The sequence below is a fragment of the Argiope bruennichi genome, chromosome 1 (genome assembly GCF_947563725.1).
Source record: "Argiope bruennichi chromosome 1, qqArgBrue1.1, whole genome shotgun sequence".
Lineage (NCBI taxonomy): Eukaryota > Metazoa > Arthropoda > Arachnida > Araneae > Araneidae > Argiope > Argiope bruennichi.
The window spans coordinates 69,494,189-69,515,296 of NC_079151.1; the positions used below are offsets into that span (position 1 = coordinate 69,494,189).

The 21,108-nt window shown below is 28.4% G+C and overlaps 1 protein-coding gene across 3 annotated transcripts in view; it reads left to right on the forward strand.

Annotated features, from left to right (window-relative positions):
* Positions 1-20,789, forward strand: part of LOC129969964 (transcription initiation factor TFIID subunit 8-like) — a 137,238-nt gene extending 116,449 nt beyond the window's left edge. The window contains exons 5-8 of one of the 3 annotated variants that reach the window (XM_056084425.1): positions 3,063-3,187; positions 4,371-4,518; positions 8,311-8,421; positions 20,579-20,789. In XM_056084425.1, the coding sequence (XP_055940400.1) occupies positions 3,063-3,187; positions 4,371-4,518; positions 8,311-8,421; positions 20,579-20,685 (491 nt within the window). In that variant the 3' untranslated portion in view covers positions 20,686-20,789. Of the gene's footprint in view, positions 1-3,062; positions 3,188-4,370; positions 4,519-8,310; positions 8,422-14,997; positions 18,405-20,578 lie in introns of those variants that run through there. The other 2 variants (XM_056084426.1, XR_008784716.1) reach the window with 2 other exon arrangements.
* Positions 20,790-21,108: the final 319 nt, after the last annotated feature.

Sequence of the window (21,108 nt, forward strand, 5' to 3'; positions counted from 1 at the left end):
TCAAATAGGAAAACTGAATAAATATTTGTATGTCTAACGACTACACAAGAAGAAAAAAAAAATTAAGAAGTAAAATCATGCATGACAAAACATTAATCGTCTTCATTTCATTTGCTCTAAATTTATATAAGTTATTAATATCAAAATCTCCGCAGCAAACGCGAGGTAATCTAATTTAACATAATTAATCGTAATTTAACATAATTAATCGTACTTATTTCATAAATTTTATAAAAGTGCTTTTATTTTGTTTTAAAGTAAAATGCTCATTGTTAAATAGGTTTGAAACCTTTCCAAATTTATATTTATTTTTCTGATGTATATACTATTTCCCGAAACACAAAATTAACGATTACCACACTATCAATTTTCAGATTTTTAAAAATCAAACTGTGATTTGTAACTTATTTTCAATATGCACAAGCTTTTTACAGCATAATTAATTTCGCAAAGTTTATATGTAAAAGTATTCTGAATTTGAAGATAATTCAAGTGTTCATTCATGCACGTGCCAGATGTCCCAGATTTAAAGGAACCCAACTAAATAAGCCCAATATCGCTTTACATTATTCTACGAAAAACGTGGTAAAAGTTTGTTTTTGTATTCCAGATTACCATTTATTCATTTCCCCCGGCTTGAAAAAGAAATACAATTATTTCAAAGAAAAAATTTTCTCACGAGCTGTCAATTCAAATAAGAGTGATAAATGAGCTTTTCCTTTCAATGTATCCTCGAAGCAATAAAGGATCCAAATTCCTGCATGCATTTTATCATTTCGGGGTTGAAAATTCTTCACTCTTAATGTTCTTCACATTTCTATTCAAAGCCTATCAATACCATTTGAGAATACATATCTGCTACCGTTTTACTATCACAATCAGTGCACCTGAGTAGAAAGGAATCTCGTTAAATACTTTAATCCTTCTAACTCACATTAACATGCATACAATTTTTAGATTCTTGGAATCCTAGTTAAGAAGGAAAGCTATTGAAACTACAGAGAGGCGAGACAACAAGTCTCAATAAATGACTATTTTTCTTTATTTTATTGAAAAAAAAGTAATGCGCTACCTATAATATAATATTTTTTCATACCATTATATAGTTGAATAATATTTAGCGATAAAAATTTAATAGAATTACTTCTTAATAATTGCATATACACATTCAATTCCAGAAAAGAAATTAAATCGTTTTAATCTCTAAATATTTTCATATAGCATAATAGAAATCACTATTTTGAATTTCAAAGTAATTCTTTTTTTTTTAAACTACAAATACAATTTCTCATAATTATTATTTAACACTAAGAGCAAAAGGTTAAAACAACGGGTTTTTTTTCCCCTCCTCATTTTTTTTTATCTTGACAATGATTGTGATAGTAGATAACTAAATTAATTATACCTGTAGATTTAAGGAAATTACTCAATAATTTCGATGAAAATAAAATACTGAATTGTGAAATATACTTGTTTAAAAAATAATGGAATTCAAAGTTCCCTGCAAGAACTTTTTTTTAATAAATTTTCAATACACTTTTCAAATAAAAAATTCAAAATGAATGATCAATTAATTTTACTTATACAAACAGCTGAGTATAATTTGCTTTAAAAGTTTGAACTGTGCATTTTTTTTATAAATATAATCTGAAATGGATTTCTATATTTTCCAGTTCCATATATCGATCAATTCAAAAGGCGATCTTATTTATGCTAAAAAGTTAAATTCTAATTTGCGATAATTATTTTATTAAATTTCAGTTTATAACATTAAATAAAAGTTTTTGATCCAGAAAAAGCTATAAAAGTATATATATAATGATATTTTAAACTCTAATTTCAATTTAATTAATTTCCAAGGTTTTATCTTAATTTAGCCCATAGTAACTTCATGCTAAAATATTCTATTATTTCCTGATAAATATTAGAATCTATTGTTTCTTTCTTCGTTTCACTTTCTACAATTTAAAGTATTATCATAACAATTATAAAAATTAATTAATCAGCAATTAACTAACTAAATTTCATGCTTTAAATTTAGTAAAATCTGCAAAATAAATAAATAAAACAGACCTTAAAAAATAAGGACAATCAAAACTATGTTAAACTGAAACTTTTGATTATTAACACAAACATGAATGGTAGAAATCAAGAACACATTAATGAAAAAAATAGAAAATAATAACAATGTATCAGAAACAAAATGTATTAGACTAAATACAATTCCATTCTGCTATAATCTATAATTGAATAATCGAAAAGAAATAAAAAAGCAATTTTTATCTCACTTTTTATTTATAAAATATATTAATTATGATTAAAAGAATGCAAAACTATATTATTTTAAAATGACAAAACTAGCAGAGATCGAGTGACAGTTGTGTAGTTTCTTAAAAAAATTCTGAATCACTGTCACATGATTCCGTTTCTTCTGAATCGGAATCCGATTCAGTACTTCCAATTTGAACTACCAGTTCGTCTACTACTTCCTCCTTTCTTAAATCGAAAAGGCATTTTAAAGGATGTCAAAATTTACGAGACAAAAAAAAAATATTAAATAATAAAATGCAGTTAATATTAACCAAAGAAAAGATTAATAAAATATAAAAGAAATAAGTTAAGCGAATATAAAGATACGTGCAACTGCGATTAAAGCGAGAAGACGAATGAGCAATAGATTTTCTGTTATCGCTTCACATTGACGCCAAGAAAAAGAATACCCCCCCCCCCAGACTTCTTTCCGATTCCACCCATTGAAAATGGATCATCCCTACCGCAACCTGTTTCTATAGCGCCCGCCGTAAACATAGACGAATGTCTAGCAGTATTCTTGTCGTGGACAGACAGTATATGCAGCCTCAATATTTTAGAAACAAAATATATTAATGATTTTTGTGAGCTTTAATTATTTATTTGTAATTATTAATTTTTAATCTGCAATTCTTTATTTAAAAAGTTTTTGTTTGGAGTTCATAATTATTATTATATGATGGTGATAAATTATGTTGGAGACTAAAATTAGACTAATAATCTATAATATTTAATTTTTAAAAATATTTCAGCTGTTTCACTGCCTAGACCAGCAATATCTCGTATTCTTCAGGCAGGCGAAAAACGCCCATTGCCTAGCTATATTCCAGAGCATTATCCACCTTTCCCAGATCCTCACACCTACATCAGAACACCAGTGAGTAAATTTTCTTAATTTGAAAAAATAAATAAAATCTTGAATTTTTTTATTTTAAAATATATATGTGTTAATAATATTAATTAATAATTAATAACAATTAAAGATATGCTCTCTGTAATTTTGAAATTTGAAGTTACAACAAATTATCACTATTTTTAACTTTTATTACGTCTCAAAATTGTACAATTTTTTACTAATTTTTTCAAAAAGAGAACCTCATAAAACACCTAAGATCTTTTATACTCAATATCCAGTTATCCTTCTTATTCTGTAAAAACTATTCAGAGGAATTTGTTTTATTTTTTTCCCTGTAAATGTGGAATTGTCTTTATTGTCTTCATTAATTTTATTTTACATGAAGATAGTATAAATTGGATTATATGGTTGTATGTAATACACTTGATCATTTTCAAAATATTCAGATCAGCCTTTGCGAAAAAGATAAATAGAATTTATTCCATATCTTTTGTAATGCTGTTTTGAAGGAACAAAGTTTTTAGTTCTATATTCATTTGTTTTTTCGTATTACTAGAACTTATTGAAAATAAGCATCATTACATTAAATGAAGTTATTGTCAGATTCAGCACAAACTATTGTCGGATTTTTTTTTATTTATACAACATTTTTGAGAAAAGGTTTTTTAAATATAAGTATATGATGAGACTCCATGCTCATAGTAAAATTTAGATTTCATTTTGTGATCGTTGAAAAAGTTTACCAAGTTCTGATTGTACATCTCAGTTGGACAGAAAAATCTTTTGAATATTGAAAAAAAAAATGTCTTCAACTATCCTATTTGAACTTCAGTTTTTGACTTCTGTTACTAAAAATTTCTATTATGTAACTTAAATGGAACAGTATGTAACTTATGTTATGAATTTTTTAGTAATTAATTTGAGAATTCTTTCAGCCTATGAAATTCTTATTCGATTGTGTGTTACTCTATAGTTTGACACAAATTCCTTAGAAATTAAAGAAAATTCATTAAATTAATTTGGTATGCTAAAAATAAGTACTTTTTTCACTATGTCAAAGTATATTATTTTCCCTTTACTTTATTCTGTAATGCTGGTTAAATCTATTAACTGATATGTTTTAAGCTATTATGTAATTAAATTAATTTCTACAATTATTTTATTTATGTTTTTAACAAATGCTTCTTATAAAATTTTTCTTTAGACGCACCGTCAGCCCATCACTGAATATGAAGTCATCAGAGAAAAGGCTGCAACTCAGAAACGGGATACAGAAAGAGCTCTTACAAGATTTATTGCCAAAACTGGAAATACTCATTCCTTGTATCCAGATGACGTTTCACTCTTCCCACGTAAGAATATTTTCATTCTTTTAAAATGGCAACAGGTTCAATGTATTATTAAATATTGTTTATTTAACTTGATTCTACTACTTTAGTATCAATTCATCTGTGTTTTAGAAGTAGCTGCAATTGCGCTCTCTAAATACTATGAAGTTCCTTTTTGGTTTTAGTTTAAATAGGTAATAAATTTTAGTTGCGATTTCGAAACTGTTTTGTTTCGTTTTCATTTTAGTTTCGTTTTCAAACTTTTTCTTACTTTAGATTGGTTACTCTTTATATAATTTCAATATAAATTTTGCATTTATTATTGGCAAAACTGAAAAAAATAAATAATTTAATGAAAATTGATATTTTGGATGAAATTGAATGTGTTAAAAACCTGTGTTTCTAAACCTGTTTTCGAATCAATGCCTTTTAATATTAAATATAAATTAAATGTCATTGCAAGGGCAAATTTAGTGACAAAGAATTTAACACGTACGGAAAATGGCAAAGTATTCTCGTAGATGATATATTCATTGAATGTTCCTAAATCATATGATTCTGATAGTTAGATAAATTAGTTAGTGTGTTGAATTTAATTTTCATATATGCAGAAACAAGAGAGGAACATAATAATATGCAGCATCGCTGTAGTAGGCGGCTTATATTCCGGAAAACATCTCATCTAAATTTTATATTCTTGTAGAATGTACCACCCACCATTCGTTATTAGCTATAATTCTTATTCAAGAATACTGATTTTGTTTTTGGTCAATAAATATGCCTATGTTTGTCATGTCACAGGAGAGTCCTTAAAAAAGGCGATGGAATTTTTGATTTTAAGGAAAATTTTCATAAATACTACTTAAAATTATTCTGTTGATTTGCATCTTTATGCTCATGCAATTTCTTTGTCTATATATATAAAAAAATATCGATGCGTTGGTGAAATGATTTTCGAAACTGGTAGGGATTTCTTTTAAAATAAAAATATTCGCATAAGTTAGATATATATTTATTAGATTTTAAAAATTTAACGCGGCTTTAAAAAATAAGGATTTGATATTGATTACATGGAAAACCCGTTTTTTAAAAAAAAAATTCAGATGATGTAAAAGTTTTTATTGTGGATATATATATATATATATATATATATATATATATATATATATATATATATATATATATTAATTAATTAATAAAGTGCCTAAAGTTACCTTTAATAACCATTCTTAGTATGCTTATATTTGATTAAATAATACTATGTGCAGTATTAATATGTGTGGATATTTAATGCAGTTAATTGAGACAACTTTGCTACATTTATCTTTTTATTTAATTTCTTGGAAAATTAGCAGTGTATAAAAATACCTGAAAATCATCAATCTCAATCTCTAGCTCTACATTTTAAAGAAACATGGTAATTTTAGCGAATATTTACATGTTTAAAAGAAATATTAGCAAAGTTACCTTGGCAAAGAAATAAGTTCATTAATTGTGTTAAAACTAGATGAAAATTTCCAGAAACATGAGAAATAAAGATTTTTTAAACTATGAAAATATTTTACATAGTTTTATATTAGTAACTTTTACATTTTTGAGTATTAACTTTTTATTGTAAAAATGATATGCAAAAATTCAGATTATAAAAATTGGATGTTTAAATTTCACAAACCTCAAAGTCTAATAAAATGTTTACAGTTTCATCAGAAAAGGTAAATTTCCCACAATTTTGGTTATAAGGAGGTGATTTATGTACAAGACATTTTACACATTCATTAACACCTCATCATGCTTATTTGAAAGTAAAAGCATACATACATACATAGAAGAAGACATACGTTGACAGAAGGAATATGTATATTCCTTCTGTCATTCTCATCACCAAAATTCTTGGCATTCTTGTTTTGTAAGAATTTTGCTTTAGTAAACATTACAAGCTTTAGCTTTGAAAAACTATAACATAAATTATTTTGATGTTCAGCATTTCATCATATTTGTCATATATGTTATCTAAAGAAAATATACAATCTGATTCATTTCTGTAATTATTAGCCTTTTTCTGATTAGTTTTCCATTTACAAACATCCGTTGCTAATTTGATTTACTGTAGATGTGCTTGGAAGAGATTAGTCTTTTTCCATTAACTGTGAAATTGCAAAATCCTCCCCTTCCTCAAACAATCTAAAAATTCTTTTACAAAGAGAATTAAGGGGCATTTTCCAATTGGCACAATTAGGAACTTATTTGAAAGTTTGATCTACTTTACATGTTTCAGAGATTTTCTCATTGCATATTTTTTTATTAATCACAGGACATAAACAAATTGCAATGTATATTATTATGATATTGATACTTGTGACTTCACAATTTGGTTCTAATACATCTTAAATATCTAAATAGTATGCAAAAATTTCAGAAAAGGATGAAATTCTGTATTAAATTCTATTTATTTGATTCAAGTTATTAATCAGAATGTCACTTGAAATTCACAACAAAAACTGGTTATGAAATATTAGTATACGCCCCCATGATGTATTAAATAAAAGAAATAGTTGTATTAAATAAAAGAAATAATTTTTATTTATGGTAAGAATAAATGAGCTATTCAAATCATGTAAGTTGACTACCAAAAGACCTATTTTACTAACTGAAAACAAAAATGTTGATTAAAACTTGGAAACAATTGATAAGGATTAATATGTGCAAGAAGATAGTCATGAATCACTTTCTCTGTGTGGTAATATCAATGGTGCCCTTATTGTTTTATTCTAAAATTCAATAAAGCACCAACCATCAAAAACTGCAATGAAATATATGTTAGTCCCTGTTTATAGTATATAAGTTAGTTAATTTCTCATCATTATATAATATTTTTTTAAAAATTTAAGTCATTCAAATCATATTGCTAATTAAGTTTGAAGTAAAGTTCTGCAAAATAAATTTAAAATAAATATCTGCTTAATTTAAACATGCTTCAATCTGAAAAGTGTTTAAACAAAATATAATGTTGAAGAAACTTGTATTATCTTAATTTTGATGAAATAGAATATTTTTCTATTCAAATTTTGTGTGTTTTAGGAAATTTTCTTACATTAGGATTATATTATTACTCTCATGTAATCTTGCAATTAATTAATTATTTGTCTATCTAAATATATCTTTTGCTAATTTCATTTCCATTTTTTTAATATATTTATTTCTCTTTAAAAGATGGCCTATTAATGTGTCTAAATCATTACTAATTTCTTCATGAAATTGTTATTCTTTGAAATGTCGAATTCTTTGAATAATTGTCATTGTGATTTATAGTTATTATATTTTAATTATTTACTTTTTAGTTAAATTTGGAAACACAAATTATATTAAGGACAGAATTAAATAATCATAAGTTACTTTTTAATAAATAGCTTTCTTAAGTAAAAAAATTATTATTGAAATCTGCTGTTGTAGAAATAACTCCATGAAAATTTTTATAGAATTTATGTTCAATTATATATTTCTATAGTTTTATACAATTGACAAGGAAACAATGTATATAGAAGTAAATTTAAAGTTGCTTGAATGAAAAGTGTTAATTAGGTTTTTAAAAAAAATATCAAGATTAGTTTTTTTTTATGTGTGAATCATTTTTAATTCTGAAATTATCTAAAATAGAAAGGAAACATGAATGATTGTGGAAATAATGTTTGTTAGATCAGATTAATTTAAAATTGCTTATAATTTTATCAGGATATTTTTGCATTAATATTTCATGTATTAGAAAACTTTTGCTTAGTTAAAATTGTGTACTTATTTTTATTTTTTTAATGTTTTCAGTTATTGCATGTAAGCCAGTTGCAACTCCATATATTCATGCGCTATTATTTACAGACCAATTATTTAATGAAAAAGAAACTGAAAATACAAATAAGTCGGCTTCTCCAACATGTAAGTGTTGTTCAAAAACAGTGTTTTTTTAATTTTTTTTTAATGTAGAAATAACTAAAGACTGGAAATAGAAAATGCATTATCTTCTAATCTACAAACATTACAAAATAACAATAAATAAATTTTAACTTTAACAGCATTTTCTTGACCAGCAATACTTATATAAAGTGTTTTAAGTCTGGTAAAAATTGCAAATTAAAAATAAATTCTTTCGATTATTATAAATATAAATATTTCATAATCTTATGTGCCTAACTGGTGACCTGTTTACATTTGTTTCTTTTTTTTTCTTTTCTTCCATATTTTTTTCTTGCCAGTTCACGAATATCAACCATATGTTCAACAACAATTATTTTTTAACATAAACAACAGTAAAATTACTTTATATTTGTTTCTTTTGCTTGTACTGGTCCTGATAGTATTTACTATGTTCTCTAGGTCACATATAGCAATATGTATTCATTGGCAACATGTGCCAGATTATTTTCCAACTACTTAGAATATGTAGAACACTTAGATAATTTTCCAGACTAAAATCCTGGGTATTTACTACACTTTGATGTAGGTTTTTTTTTTTTTTTTTTTTTTTTTTTTTTTTTTTTTTGCACTTGCTGCTTTCTCCACATCTAGTCTACAATAAATGATTTTACAAGTTTTTAATTGTTCTTATTTATTTTTTTATCCAACATATTATCCTTAAATTTTTTCTAAAAAAATGTTCAGTTTGTAATTATCTTATTGATTGCTTTGATAAGATAAATAAAATAAATTATTACTTTTTATTTTACAACAAATTAAAATATTTGTTTGAAGTTTATAAAGATGTTTTGAAATTCATAGTCATTATGTTAGGCATGCAAAGATTGTCTTATAATGAGTGCTTAGATCTGGATTAATAATAGACTAGACAGTGCTTTTTAACAATCTGAATTTGATGACACGGTGAACAGCAGTTAAATCTGCTAAATGCAATCAGCCTGTAGTTCGCACTATGTTGATGGAATAACTGACGTATTAATAAGGTGAATCACATGTTGTAGTTTGATGACTGTCTTATCCGTCGACTAAGAAATCAATACAGCAAATGAAAATTTTTATGGATTGTTACGTCTATAGAATCTATCTGAATGTTTCAATACCTATTTGGGGAATTGTTTGGGAATGTGGGTGTCGGTTTTATATAAAACAAGGAAATATTAGATAATTCAAATGCATGGACACCTTTTGACTTGTTTCCTTCAATTCAGATTTAACTGAATATTTAAGAAAGAGAAATGATATATTATTTGTCTGATTGTTTCTTTATACAGCAATAAATTCTATAACTTTATTATGTTTTATCTGGTGAATGGCTAAAACCAATTTAGTAAAAGCAAAAGCAATTGCTGTTGCCACTTTCATGCAATGTAAGCTTTCTAAGGAGTTTATTTTGTTTTTTCTTTCTATTTTGTTGTTTTCAAACAATATGAATTCAGTTTAAACCAATAATATGAGAAAAATGTTTAAATGAAAAGTAGATTAAATTATTTATTAAGTGTCTGTTTTTGCAATTTAATTTATTATATTAGAATTATTTCACTTGTAAAATGTCAATAAGAAGTAAGTATATATGATGTGGTAGGTTATTATTCATAATTAAAGAATTTATACAAAATGCTGTAAATTTGTTGCATGAGTTCATTCCAAGATTATTCAGATATTATATCCATTATTATAGGTAAAAAATCAGAATGTGGTCCCTCCTCCCTTTTCTGCCAAATACTTCAAATCAAAGATTGTATTATCCGAATGCTCCTTTTAATGAAATCTAGATAAACAATGAATTCATAAACGTCTTACTGAAGTGATGATAATAATAAAAAGGATGATAGAACATTGAAAAAAAGGTTTTTAAAGTTGAACAAAAAAAAAAAATGTATATATTTATTTTGGTGAGATTTACGCTTGCAATAGTTCAAAGAAAAAAGTTCTGAAAAATAACTCTCCCATTTAAAAGAGGAAGACAGATAAGTTTGTATTTAAGTATGGATTTCTTGTTTTTGAATAAATTCATTATAAAATAACAATTGCATAAATTTACATTTTCCTGTTAAAAATTTTTATGTAAAAATCCTTTTAATCACATTTTATATAAAATGACAAAATACAGCATCTAAGGTGTATAACCCTCATTATTTTTGAAAAAGAAATGTGTTCAATTTTTTTCTGCCAATGAAAATTTTAATTAAAATTCTGTTTAGATAAATAATTAATGTGTTCATGTAGATAAGAAATCAATAATTCTCATTGCTACTTGAAGAGTTCTGACTTTCTGAATACTTGGGTGCAGCAAATTCTGAAACAAATTATTTTTGGGGGCAATTTAACATTTTGCAATGCTTAAAGCAGGTTCAAAAGCTCTTGGCCATACTTTGTTATCCTTTTTCAATGTGGTGAGAGAGGACGATGCTGAATAAATATCTGCCATTTAAAAATAAATTTCTAATGAAAAAATTCAATACCGTGGTGGCCAAAATTGTGGACACTTTTGAAAATTTTTATATTTTCTAACTTTGTATGCTTATAGAAAATATTACATCTAAAAAAAATGCAAGGTTTTGTAAATCATTTTAAAAAGAATTTAATGCTAATTTCAATACGAAAAGCAAAATTCAAATAATTGCAATACAAAAAATTGATCAGCATTATCAAGATTCATTATATGCTGATGATTGCAGTGAGCTATCAGTACTTAGTAGGGTAGCCTTTATTTTTTATTACAGCTTCACACTGATATTTCATTGAGCTGATAAGAGTTTTAAGCTCTTCCTACATTAATGCATGATTCCAGGAAACTATTTTAGCCTCAATTAATTAACTTTTATTTGATTAACGCTGCATATGTACAAGAATTCTCAATAGTTTTAAGGTCAAGACTGTTTCTGCACCATGATAACAATTCAATGCTCTTTGTATTAAACCACACTTTCGGTATTTTTGCCGTGTGGCAAGGAGCTGAATCCTGTTGAAAAATAAAAGATGCATTGTTGCGAAAGAGAACACTGATGGGAGGTATAAGTTTTGACTCTAGAATAGTCATTGTATTTTCTTGCATTTAATGTCCCATCAATAACATGAAAGAGACCTTCTGCTGACATGCATGAACAAATCATAACACTAAATGAGTTCTTCATAGTTTCCTGAATGCAGTCAGGATATAGCTCTTTGCCTATTCTATGTCTTACATATACCATCACTTACATTACCATCACTACCGAATAATAATATCTTTGTTTCACCACTCTATATAACTTGTGACCATTGATCATCAGTCCAATTAATGCTCTCCTTTGCCCACTGTAATCTTTATGTACGCTACTGTAAATTGAGATAAGGATTTTTGTTGTTGAATTCTGCCTCTTAGTCCAACATCTAATAATCTTCTCCCTATTGTTCTTGAACTGACATAAATGGCAGCATCGTTCAATTGACTTCTGATGGCCGCTGATGACATTCTTCTATCTTGGGAGATATAATCTTTTTATTCTTCTGTCATCAACAAATGTGGTGCACCTTTTATAGTCATTTCCTACTTTGTTTTTTATTGAATTTGTCTCTTGATATCGTAAACAAAACTTTCGAACTCTAGATATAGTCACTCGACCACTTACCTAACTTGAAATTTCAGCATAGGAAAGACCACATTTATGTAATACAATAATTAGTTAGTTCTCTTTCTAGGTGTCCAATCTATTCTTTTATTTGATATCATTGCTTCTTGACTAAATATTACAAATATTTACAAAGATTCCAATTATACATTAAAAAGTTTAACAAAATTTCTAACTTGTAATTTGAGTGCATAAAAAACAGTGTTCCTTCTATAGAAAAAAGCACAATAGTGGCTTGTTCCAACTTTAAACATGATGTCAGCTTCTGCTAGCAGTTATTAACATTTGACTAGTTCCCAGAACAAGGACAGTGATTTGTCAGGAAAGTTAGAAATTACAATCCACTTCATCACTGTGCTTGCTATTCAGATTAAAGTAAGAATAACTTTTTTTTTACTGCACATATTTGAATTTTGCTTTATGTATAGAAATTAGCATTAGATTATCTTTAAAATGACATGTAAGAGTTTGCAGTTTGTGAAATGTAACATTTTCTATAAGCATACAAAGTTAGAAAACATGAAGATGTGCAAAAGTGTCCACAATTTTGGCCACCACTGTATATTCCTTGTTTCAGAGGCTATTACATTCAAGTAAAGGTCATGTGGTGTTCCAAAGTTTCCATCTTTATTCTGTCTATATTTCGTTTATATATGATAAAATTTTTAATAGGGTTGTTTTGCCTTTTTATCTTTAAAAGGAAAAGAAATTTTTAAATTGGTGATAGTAATAAAAGCAATTCTTATTAACGCCTGATGTACATATGACTAGAATGCAATAATTTTCTGAACACATGGTGGCTAGCCGACCGGGAAAAGGAAAAATGAGTATGATCAGGGAATTCTAAGAGATTAGGAAAAGTCTGAGAAATTTATTGTAAAACTGGAATTTTTTTTTAATTTGATAATTATTAACATAATCAACGATTAGCTTTTGGTTTAATAAATAGAATTGAACTCCATTGGCAACCAGTGACAATCAGTCAGTCATTTACTGATGGCAGAAAAGGAGAATATTGGTGTTTCTGCGCATATGCCTTTCGGCAGGATATTTACATTGAAATTTTTGATGAATTTTCTTTTGTGTAGGATAGTCAGCGCCATAAATGCCTTCAATTCTTAAGTACACGCGTCTAATTTATGATGGATTCCGCTTCTGCTGACTGATTTGAAACCATTTTGTTCATAACTTAACTTATTACATTCTATATTATACACTTCATCTTGTTTGAAAAAATTAACTCTTTCATCGCGCTTTCTTACATAATTTATAATATTATCATAATAATCCAATATTATTATAATTTGTTATTTCATTGTTTTAGATGGAATCGCATTTGAGGCTCGTATTAGCCTTCATGTTCATACTCTTAATAATTTAGGAACAGTAAAGTAGATGATATAAACTTTCAGATTTCCAATGGAGGCGAAAGGAAAGAAAATTAATCATCATAATTAATTTATTGCTTAGATAATTTCCAATAAATTTTTTCCCCAGAATATCAATTTGCAAAACATATAATTATGGCATAATTAACGAAAATAGTTTTTCTTTGGATGAAAAGAAGGCAGATTCTGCACGAACATTAGTTTCATCTCTATTCGTCATGCCTACGTTGCAAGAAAAAGCGCTACTGGTGAAATTGTACCAACAAAACTCCGTTGCAGCTCTGAAGGAATTTCGTCATATGAAACAGATACGAAGAAGTCCAATGTCTCCAGGTACCCTGCGCAAGAGGACGCAGAAATTTGAAGAAACTAGGCAACTTGGCATTTTTCAAGGTAGAGGACGGGGGGGGGGGTCCTGCCGTCCAGCGTCGAAAATGTTGCGACCGCGCTCATTGAAGCCAGCAGTCAATCGCCGCATAATAGTGTGAGTTTGCCAGTTGTTTCCCGTGTTCTGGATATGCCGTATTGTACAAAAAATCGTACGGCAGATTTTTCATTTTTATCCATATAAAATCAAATCTGTGCACCTGTTGCAGGACGGGGACTTAGAGAACCGTACAACTTTTGCACTTCAGTTCCTTGCTCGAATGGTGGTTGACACAAGTTGGCCATGGAACATTCTGTGGAGTGATGAGGCCCACTTTTACCTCAATGGGCAAGTTAACACCCACAACTGTCGAATTTGGGCAGAGGAGAATCCTCACGTTATTCAGGAACAACCCTTGCATCTTGAAAAAGTGACAGTATGGTGTACTTTACAGCTACCTTTATCATTGGACCGTATTTCGTTGAAGAGATAACTTCAAATGGAATCCAAACCTGTTCCGTCACGGACAATGGTACCATAATATTTTGAGGGATTTTGTAATCCCAATTCTTTTACAGGGTGGATGCCTTCAAGACATCATTTTCATACAATATGGGCACCACCTGATATTGATCGTCGTATAAAGCGAATGTTAATACAGCATTTCACCGAGGCACGAGTTATCAGCCATCATTTCCCAGTAGCATGGCCTAACAAAACAACAATTTTAAACAATCTGTTAGACGTTTCAAAATACTAATCGCTTTTTTTTTTTACTGACTGATGGAAAGTTCGGCGAATAAAAATATGCTCCTCTGCGATTATTTGTATCAAATCCAATGTCAACTGGAATTTTTTTCTCCCGCATTTTAAGTACAAGACTAGAAGATTTAGTTTATGAATGCGATTCTACGTTTTGTTTTTATCATGATCTGACTTTGCTTATTAGTCAAAAAATATCTTCGAACGTCATGACTCAATTTTCAGCATCAGAATTTATCTTTGCATAGGGATTTATTGATTTGTAGTTTGGGATTTTAAGAATGTAGGAAATAAGATTTAATGGGGGAATGTTCATAAATGCAGCTTGTATATTTCTAAAGTTTGCGGACACCAGTGATTGCGCCTATGGCCGTTAAGCCGTGTTCCAACGACGCGTGAATCTTTAGACGGGGCACACTTTCCCCCCTTGACCCTCTCTTGCGGTTTTCTGGGGTGCTTTGATGTCTATCCAGTTTACCGACAACCCCAGTGAACCGCAAGACGGGTCGTTGAAACATGGTTTTACTTTGCTTGCCCTCTCCTAATTACGCCACGTCAGGTAATTGGGTTAAAAAAGCGTTTCCCCAATACAAATATTCGTACGTTTCTAATCTCCAAGAAGAGCCAAGATCTTTTATTCTCAAAAGCACTAATATTCAATAAAAGGAAGCAATCGTCCTTCATACTACACCTGCATTTCCTCTTTTTGATAACGTCTGTGACTTTGCCCGATCTATTTCGTGTGAAGTTTACATTGTTCGCTTATCCTTTATATTTCGCTTATCGAATCGAAAGATAGATAAAAAATTTATCGATTCGAAAGATGGATAGACTTTTAGATATTTTTCACTTGTTTATAGTAAACAGTCTCGACTATATGAGCAAATTATGGCCGGTGACAATTCTAAAGAATTAATGCAAATTCATCATGCAATAGACTTTAAAATTGAAAACTTCAGTAATTCTGATGAGTACAAAAAGGTCGGTGCCTCTTTTAGTCATAAGAAAACTTCTTTTAACCAGTTTTTCCGTATAGAAGTGTATCCGAACGGAATAAGCCCTAAATACCGAGGATATATTTCTGTGAAGATTTCAAAATTTCCGGCACAAATGGATTTGGATAACACATATCATTCTTGGATGCTGAGTGTTGTTGACGTGAATGGAAGTGATAAGTGCCGCCAGTCTTTTGTAAAAGAAAATATTAAAGGGTTTTCTTATAATGAGGTCATACCGGACTTTCTGATGCGTACTTTTCTGCTAAACCAAGCTGATGAACTCTTATCTAAAGACGTGCTTACAATCCGATGCGAAATGATTGAAACTGACTGCACAAGTTCAAGCGAACATTTTGCTCTCCAAACCTCCTCTAGTTATGATTATCTTGAGTCTTTCGTGCAAGAAGAGAAAGAAAGTAGCGACATAAAACCTTTAGCTGAGTCGAATACCAATTACGCTGGAAATTTCGGTAATGCCCGAATAGAGCTTGAGATATATAAAATAATTTCATCAGTAGCGGATTTAAATTTGCATATGTGCGGTTTCTTTTACATGAATGCATCTTATCATGAAAGGTTGAAAAATATGCTAGCGGAATTTGACGCAGTAGATGAAGTAAGGCAAACGTACTTGAGTTCACACAAAGTCTTTTGTGATTACTTAATTACAAAAGAAAAATGTAGAAAAATTCTGTCAAAGAAACCTAATGACACTTGTATTAAAAATTTACTTCGTTTGATCGATCTAGAAAGCAGCAATGATAGCGAAACGTTGAGGACTACACAAATGATTCCAGGATCTACGGATGTGGAAAATAAATGCCCTTCTGAAATAGTTGGCCAAGAAGATTTCTTAGGTCACAAAAATGAAGAAATTGAAAGAATTACTGAATTAAATCTGCCTTTTGACATTGATAGTCGTTGGGTTTTCGAAAGATGTTTAACTATGTTTGAGTACTGCAAAGATGAGATGGGATCTGTCTTGGAACGTCTTGAATTTGATAATGATTCTAAAATTATGAGTGAAGAAGGTGAATATAAAAAAGAAGAAACAACACAAATTACTCCAGGGCCTTTGAATGATGAAGATAAATGTTGTTCTGATATGGTCGGTGAATGTTTTTCAAATCAAGAAGATGCAGAAAATAAAAGAACTATTGAAACAGTTCAACCTTTTGACTTTCACCACAGTATTTCTCCGAACTCTGAGCCGTGTTGCAGCTCCCCATCGGTTGAACCCTTTGGTTTTGAGAAACATCCGTCTACTGAAGAGCCAAATTGCACTCTCAAGAAGCTCAAAGAAAGAATGCTATACATATTGAAAGAACAGGAATTCGATGATGATTCTAAGAATATGTGTTCAGAAGAAGAATTTGAAATGCAGAGAACAACACAAATGACTTCAGGACCTTTGAATGATGGAAATAAACAGTTCTCTGGAATAGTTGGACAGCAATGGTTCTTAACTCATGAAGAAGAGAAAAGTACTCCTGAAACTGATCAATCTTTTGACATTGAAAGGGATCCGCTTTATAAAAAGCTTAAAAACTTTGTTTTGGATATCGATGAAACGATAAAATGTTTATTACAAAATCAAAATTCTGATAACAGTTCTAAGAATGTTGATGAAGGAGAATGTGAAAGAGGGAGAACAGAACAAATGACATCAGAGCATTCTAATAATATTGGAGTAGTTGGACACGAATGTCTTATAGATAATAAAGACAGGGAAATTGAAATGACTGTTGTAAAAGATCTACCTCTTGATCTGCTTATTGAAAGGGTTCAAAACAATACTCTAAAACACTATGAAAAAGTGATTGCATTTTTATTGAATGTGGAAGAAAGTCTCAGCAAAAGTGAAGATGTATGCGAAAGAGATGCAACAATGCAGATGATATCAGTGCTTCCCAATATTAAAGGAAAATGTTTTTTTAAAACAATTCGAGAAATATGTGAAGCTTTAGTGGTAATAATGAAAGACCCTAATTCTTTTATTAGTAAATATTACGAAAAAAGTGAAAGAACTACTCCTGATTTTGAAATTACATCGTTTGATAAAGAAAACTTCAGTCGACGTTTACCAGAAGAAAGTGAATCTGGTGATGATTCTACCATCGAGAACCAAACTAAATGGAGCATTTGTATTGAAACTATGGACGACATAACATTCACTATTCCTTTCGAAGATGCTAAAGACACACTTGGTTCTAAACTCATCTCTATTTCTAAGGTCTTCGAAAGAATGCTGACACTTCCTATGCGGGAGAAGCTTGAAAAAAAAGTAAAACTTATTGATGTAGATTGTGGCACATTCATTAATTTTTTATACTTTTTGCAAATGAAAGATGTCAAAGTTGAAACTCTTTCTGAATGGTGCGATATTTATGAATTAGCGGATAAATACAATGTCGAAGAGTTGATGTTATTATGTGTTGAGCGAATGCAACCTTTCTTCTCATCCAGTAATATCGATGAAGTAGAGAATCTTGCTTTTCTACATTCTGATGAGCATCTCTTAGAGCTAATGAAATTATTCAAAGATCAAATACCTGACTTGTATAGGAATTGAATGAAGGCAAGGAAATACTTTTGGATTAAAACTCGACATCTCAAGCACAAGCAAAAAAACAGGAATATGATTTTTGAGTTTTATCTATATCCATCCGCCTTTGGTGATCAGTTTGTTTGTCTGGGATTCTGAGTTTCCTGGTTGTTAAAACATTAATATGGAATGCATTGATTAAGGATTTCATGTTATTTGATAAGACAGCAAAAAATGAATTTAATGGAATCATTTTACTACAGCGCATGCAAAGTATGAAGTGTTTCTATGAAATAAAAACAAAAGTTGAATCAGTTTTTTTTTTTTTTTTAAATTTTAATTTTTACATTGTTAAAAACATGCAGCTGAATGGTTTACTGGGACCATAAAATTATTTTTAATGGCACCATAGCAACACAAACATTGTTGCAAATTGTGTATATGATTAAAATTTGAAAATGTATTAAAATTAACTAAAAAATGAACGGGAGCGAAATTGGCAATTTCTTTATTTTAAATAGTGTAAAAATCATTATTTATGAAGTAATAATGTCGGAAGACATACCTGGAAAGTACAGAAACGTGCTTAATTTTTTTATTAATATTTTAATTAATTTTTGAAGTTTGAAAAAGGTGACTGGTCCTCTTGTCTTGAATAGCATGTGTGTCAAATTTATGACAGCTTATGGATTTCATCGGTAGGCCATTTTTGTTTAAATTGGGTTTTACATGTAGAGCGTATATACTTTTGCAATTTATTAAGTTGCAACTTGAAAACTTTTATGAACGTTAACCTCATTTTAATCAAAAGGACGTATAATATAATTGTTTGCATTAATTATAATTTACAGGAAGTTGAAGACGACATAAATATTTGGTTCAAGAAATGAACCTTTAGGTGAAGCATGTTAAAGACTTAAACAGCTAGATTTCAAAAAATTGCATATATTTTTTTGAATTGCTAGTTTATTTTAATTATAATATTAAATTATAAATGCAGAAAAACTAAAAAAAAAAAAAATTGTATCAAATTAGAAACTGTAAAATTTGGGCACAAATATGTTAAATGCATTAAGTATGTATATGTACTAATGCCATTCGTGCAAGTTTAAAAATAAACACCTTCTTTTATTTTTTCAAATAAAAGTAATTTTTCCTTTTTCTTACAATCAGCTTATGATGAATTTAAAACAAATTCCAAGAAAAATATGAAATGATATGCGATGATATACGTGCTGGTACTTTTATAGTTTTTAAAGTGACTTTTTAATTTGGATATAGATGTCGGAAGTTTAAAACAAAGGCGTTTAAAACTTATAAACAACTTAAGAAGTTTAAATTACATAAAAAGACCATTGTTAAATATGTTCTTTTAGGTGTGAATACAGGTAATACAATATAGGTGTTAATGTTCCATAGTGACGAAATCATTGGTATATGTATTGTTTGTTTTAGAAAGTTAGTAAAAAACCAAGCTTCCCCACCCACCCACTCCCCCCAAAAAAACTGCCTGTTTGCGAAAATTGTAATTTTTTCATTAGCTGCAAATATTATAAAATGGCAATCAAAAATTTTTTTAAATTTTATTTATATATGTATACATATGTATATTTAAGTTGAGATTTCAGTTATGTTAATATATATATATATATATATATATATATATATATATATATATATATATATATATATATATATATATATATATATATATATATATATATATATATTCAGTATATTTAATTGAACTAAAGCTTAAAAAAATCGAGATTTTTTTTTTTTAAGTAGAAAGGGAACCGAAAATAAATTTCCGCTAATTCAAGAATTAAAAATGCTTACAATTCATCCATATATTTTTTTTGTGTCTTAATTTCGGAAAATGTCTTAATTTTAATATTCTTTATTTTAGTTTGCTAACTGTAAGTGCTGTAAAATTTATATATGATCTAAATTGAAGATACATTTTTATCCAATGTATTGCCCAATGTTTATAATTTCTCACTATTTATTCGTATATATGCTAGATACTATTCTATAATTTATTTTTATATTTTGTGTAAATCCTAATTTGTAGATTCGGAACAAATAATTCGTAACTAAACAGAAATCCAAAACTTTATTAATTGTATAAGATTTATTTAAATATTGTGGTGACTGCATATTGCTTTCGAAACTAGATTTATATCTCTAAAATGGCCTAATTACCGAATTACTATTTGTGAATTTAAAAAAAAAAAATAGTATGCTAGAACAGGAATTTAAAAAGTTAGAAATCTTAACTAACTTAAGTTTAAATCGAATGAATATTTTTATTACATTACTAATGAATGTTTATTGAATATTTCTAAAATGTAATTACTCTTTTTGTTTTGTTTAAAGTACGATTTTAGCTCATATTCCTAAATTGTTGTCCTGTATAAGTACAAATCATTTTTTCTAAATTTCAGATACCCATGAAGATACAGAAAATCAAAAGGATTCTGTTACAGATAATGATATCATGGATAATCCATATCTTAGACCAGCAAAATTACAAAGAAAAAGAAGGAAATGAATGCTGAAAACAATTGCTTTATTGCTCGTCATACATTTGTATTTTATTCGATTTCATATGTGAATAAGTTCATTATTAATAAGATTTTATATTTTTTAAAAAGATCAGTGTTTGTCTTTATCATTTTTTCAATCTATTTTTTCACACATACATGAGTTACTGAAAAGAAAATATTTAAAATACTCCATAATAAATGAACAGGAAAAAAAAAGCCTTTGTAAAAAGTTATTTATTGTTACGGAAAATTTTAATTAAAAAAAAGCGATCAGTCAACAGATCCAGTATAGTGGAAATACGATGAAACAGTCCAACACGTTTCGTAACAAACCATGCTTTATTCTGCTCAAAAACACAATGAAACACGAATTAAGCGTGCTTAAAAATAGCATTTAAAGTAAACAGCAGCATGTAAACACCAGATCG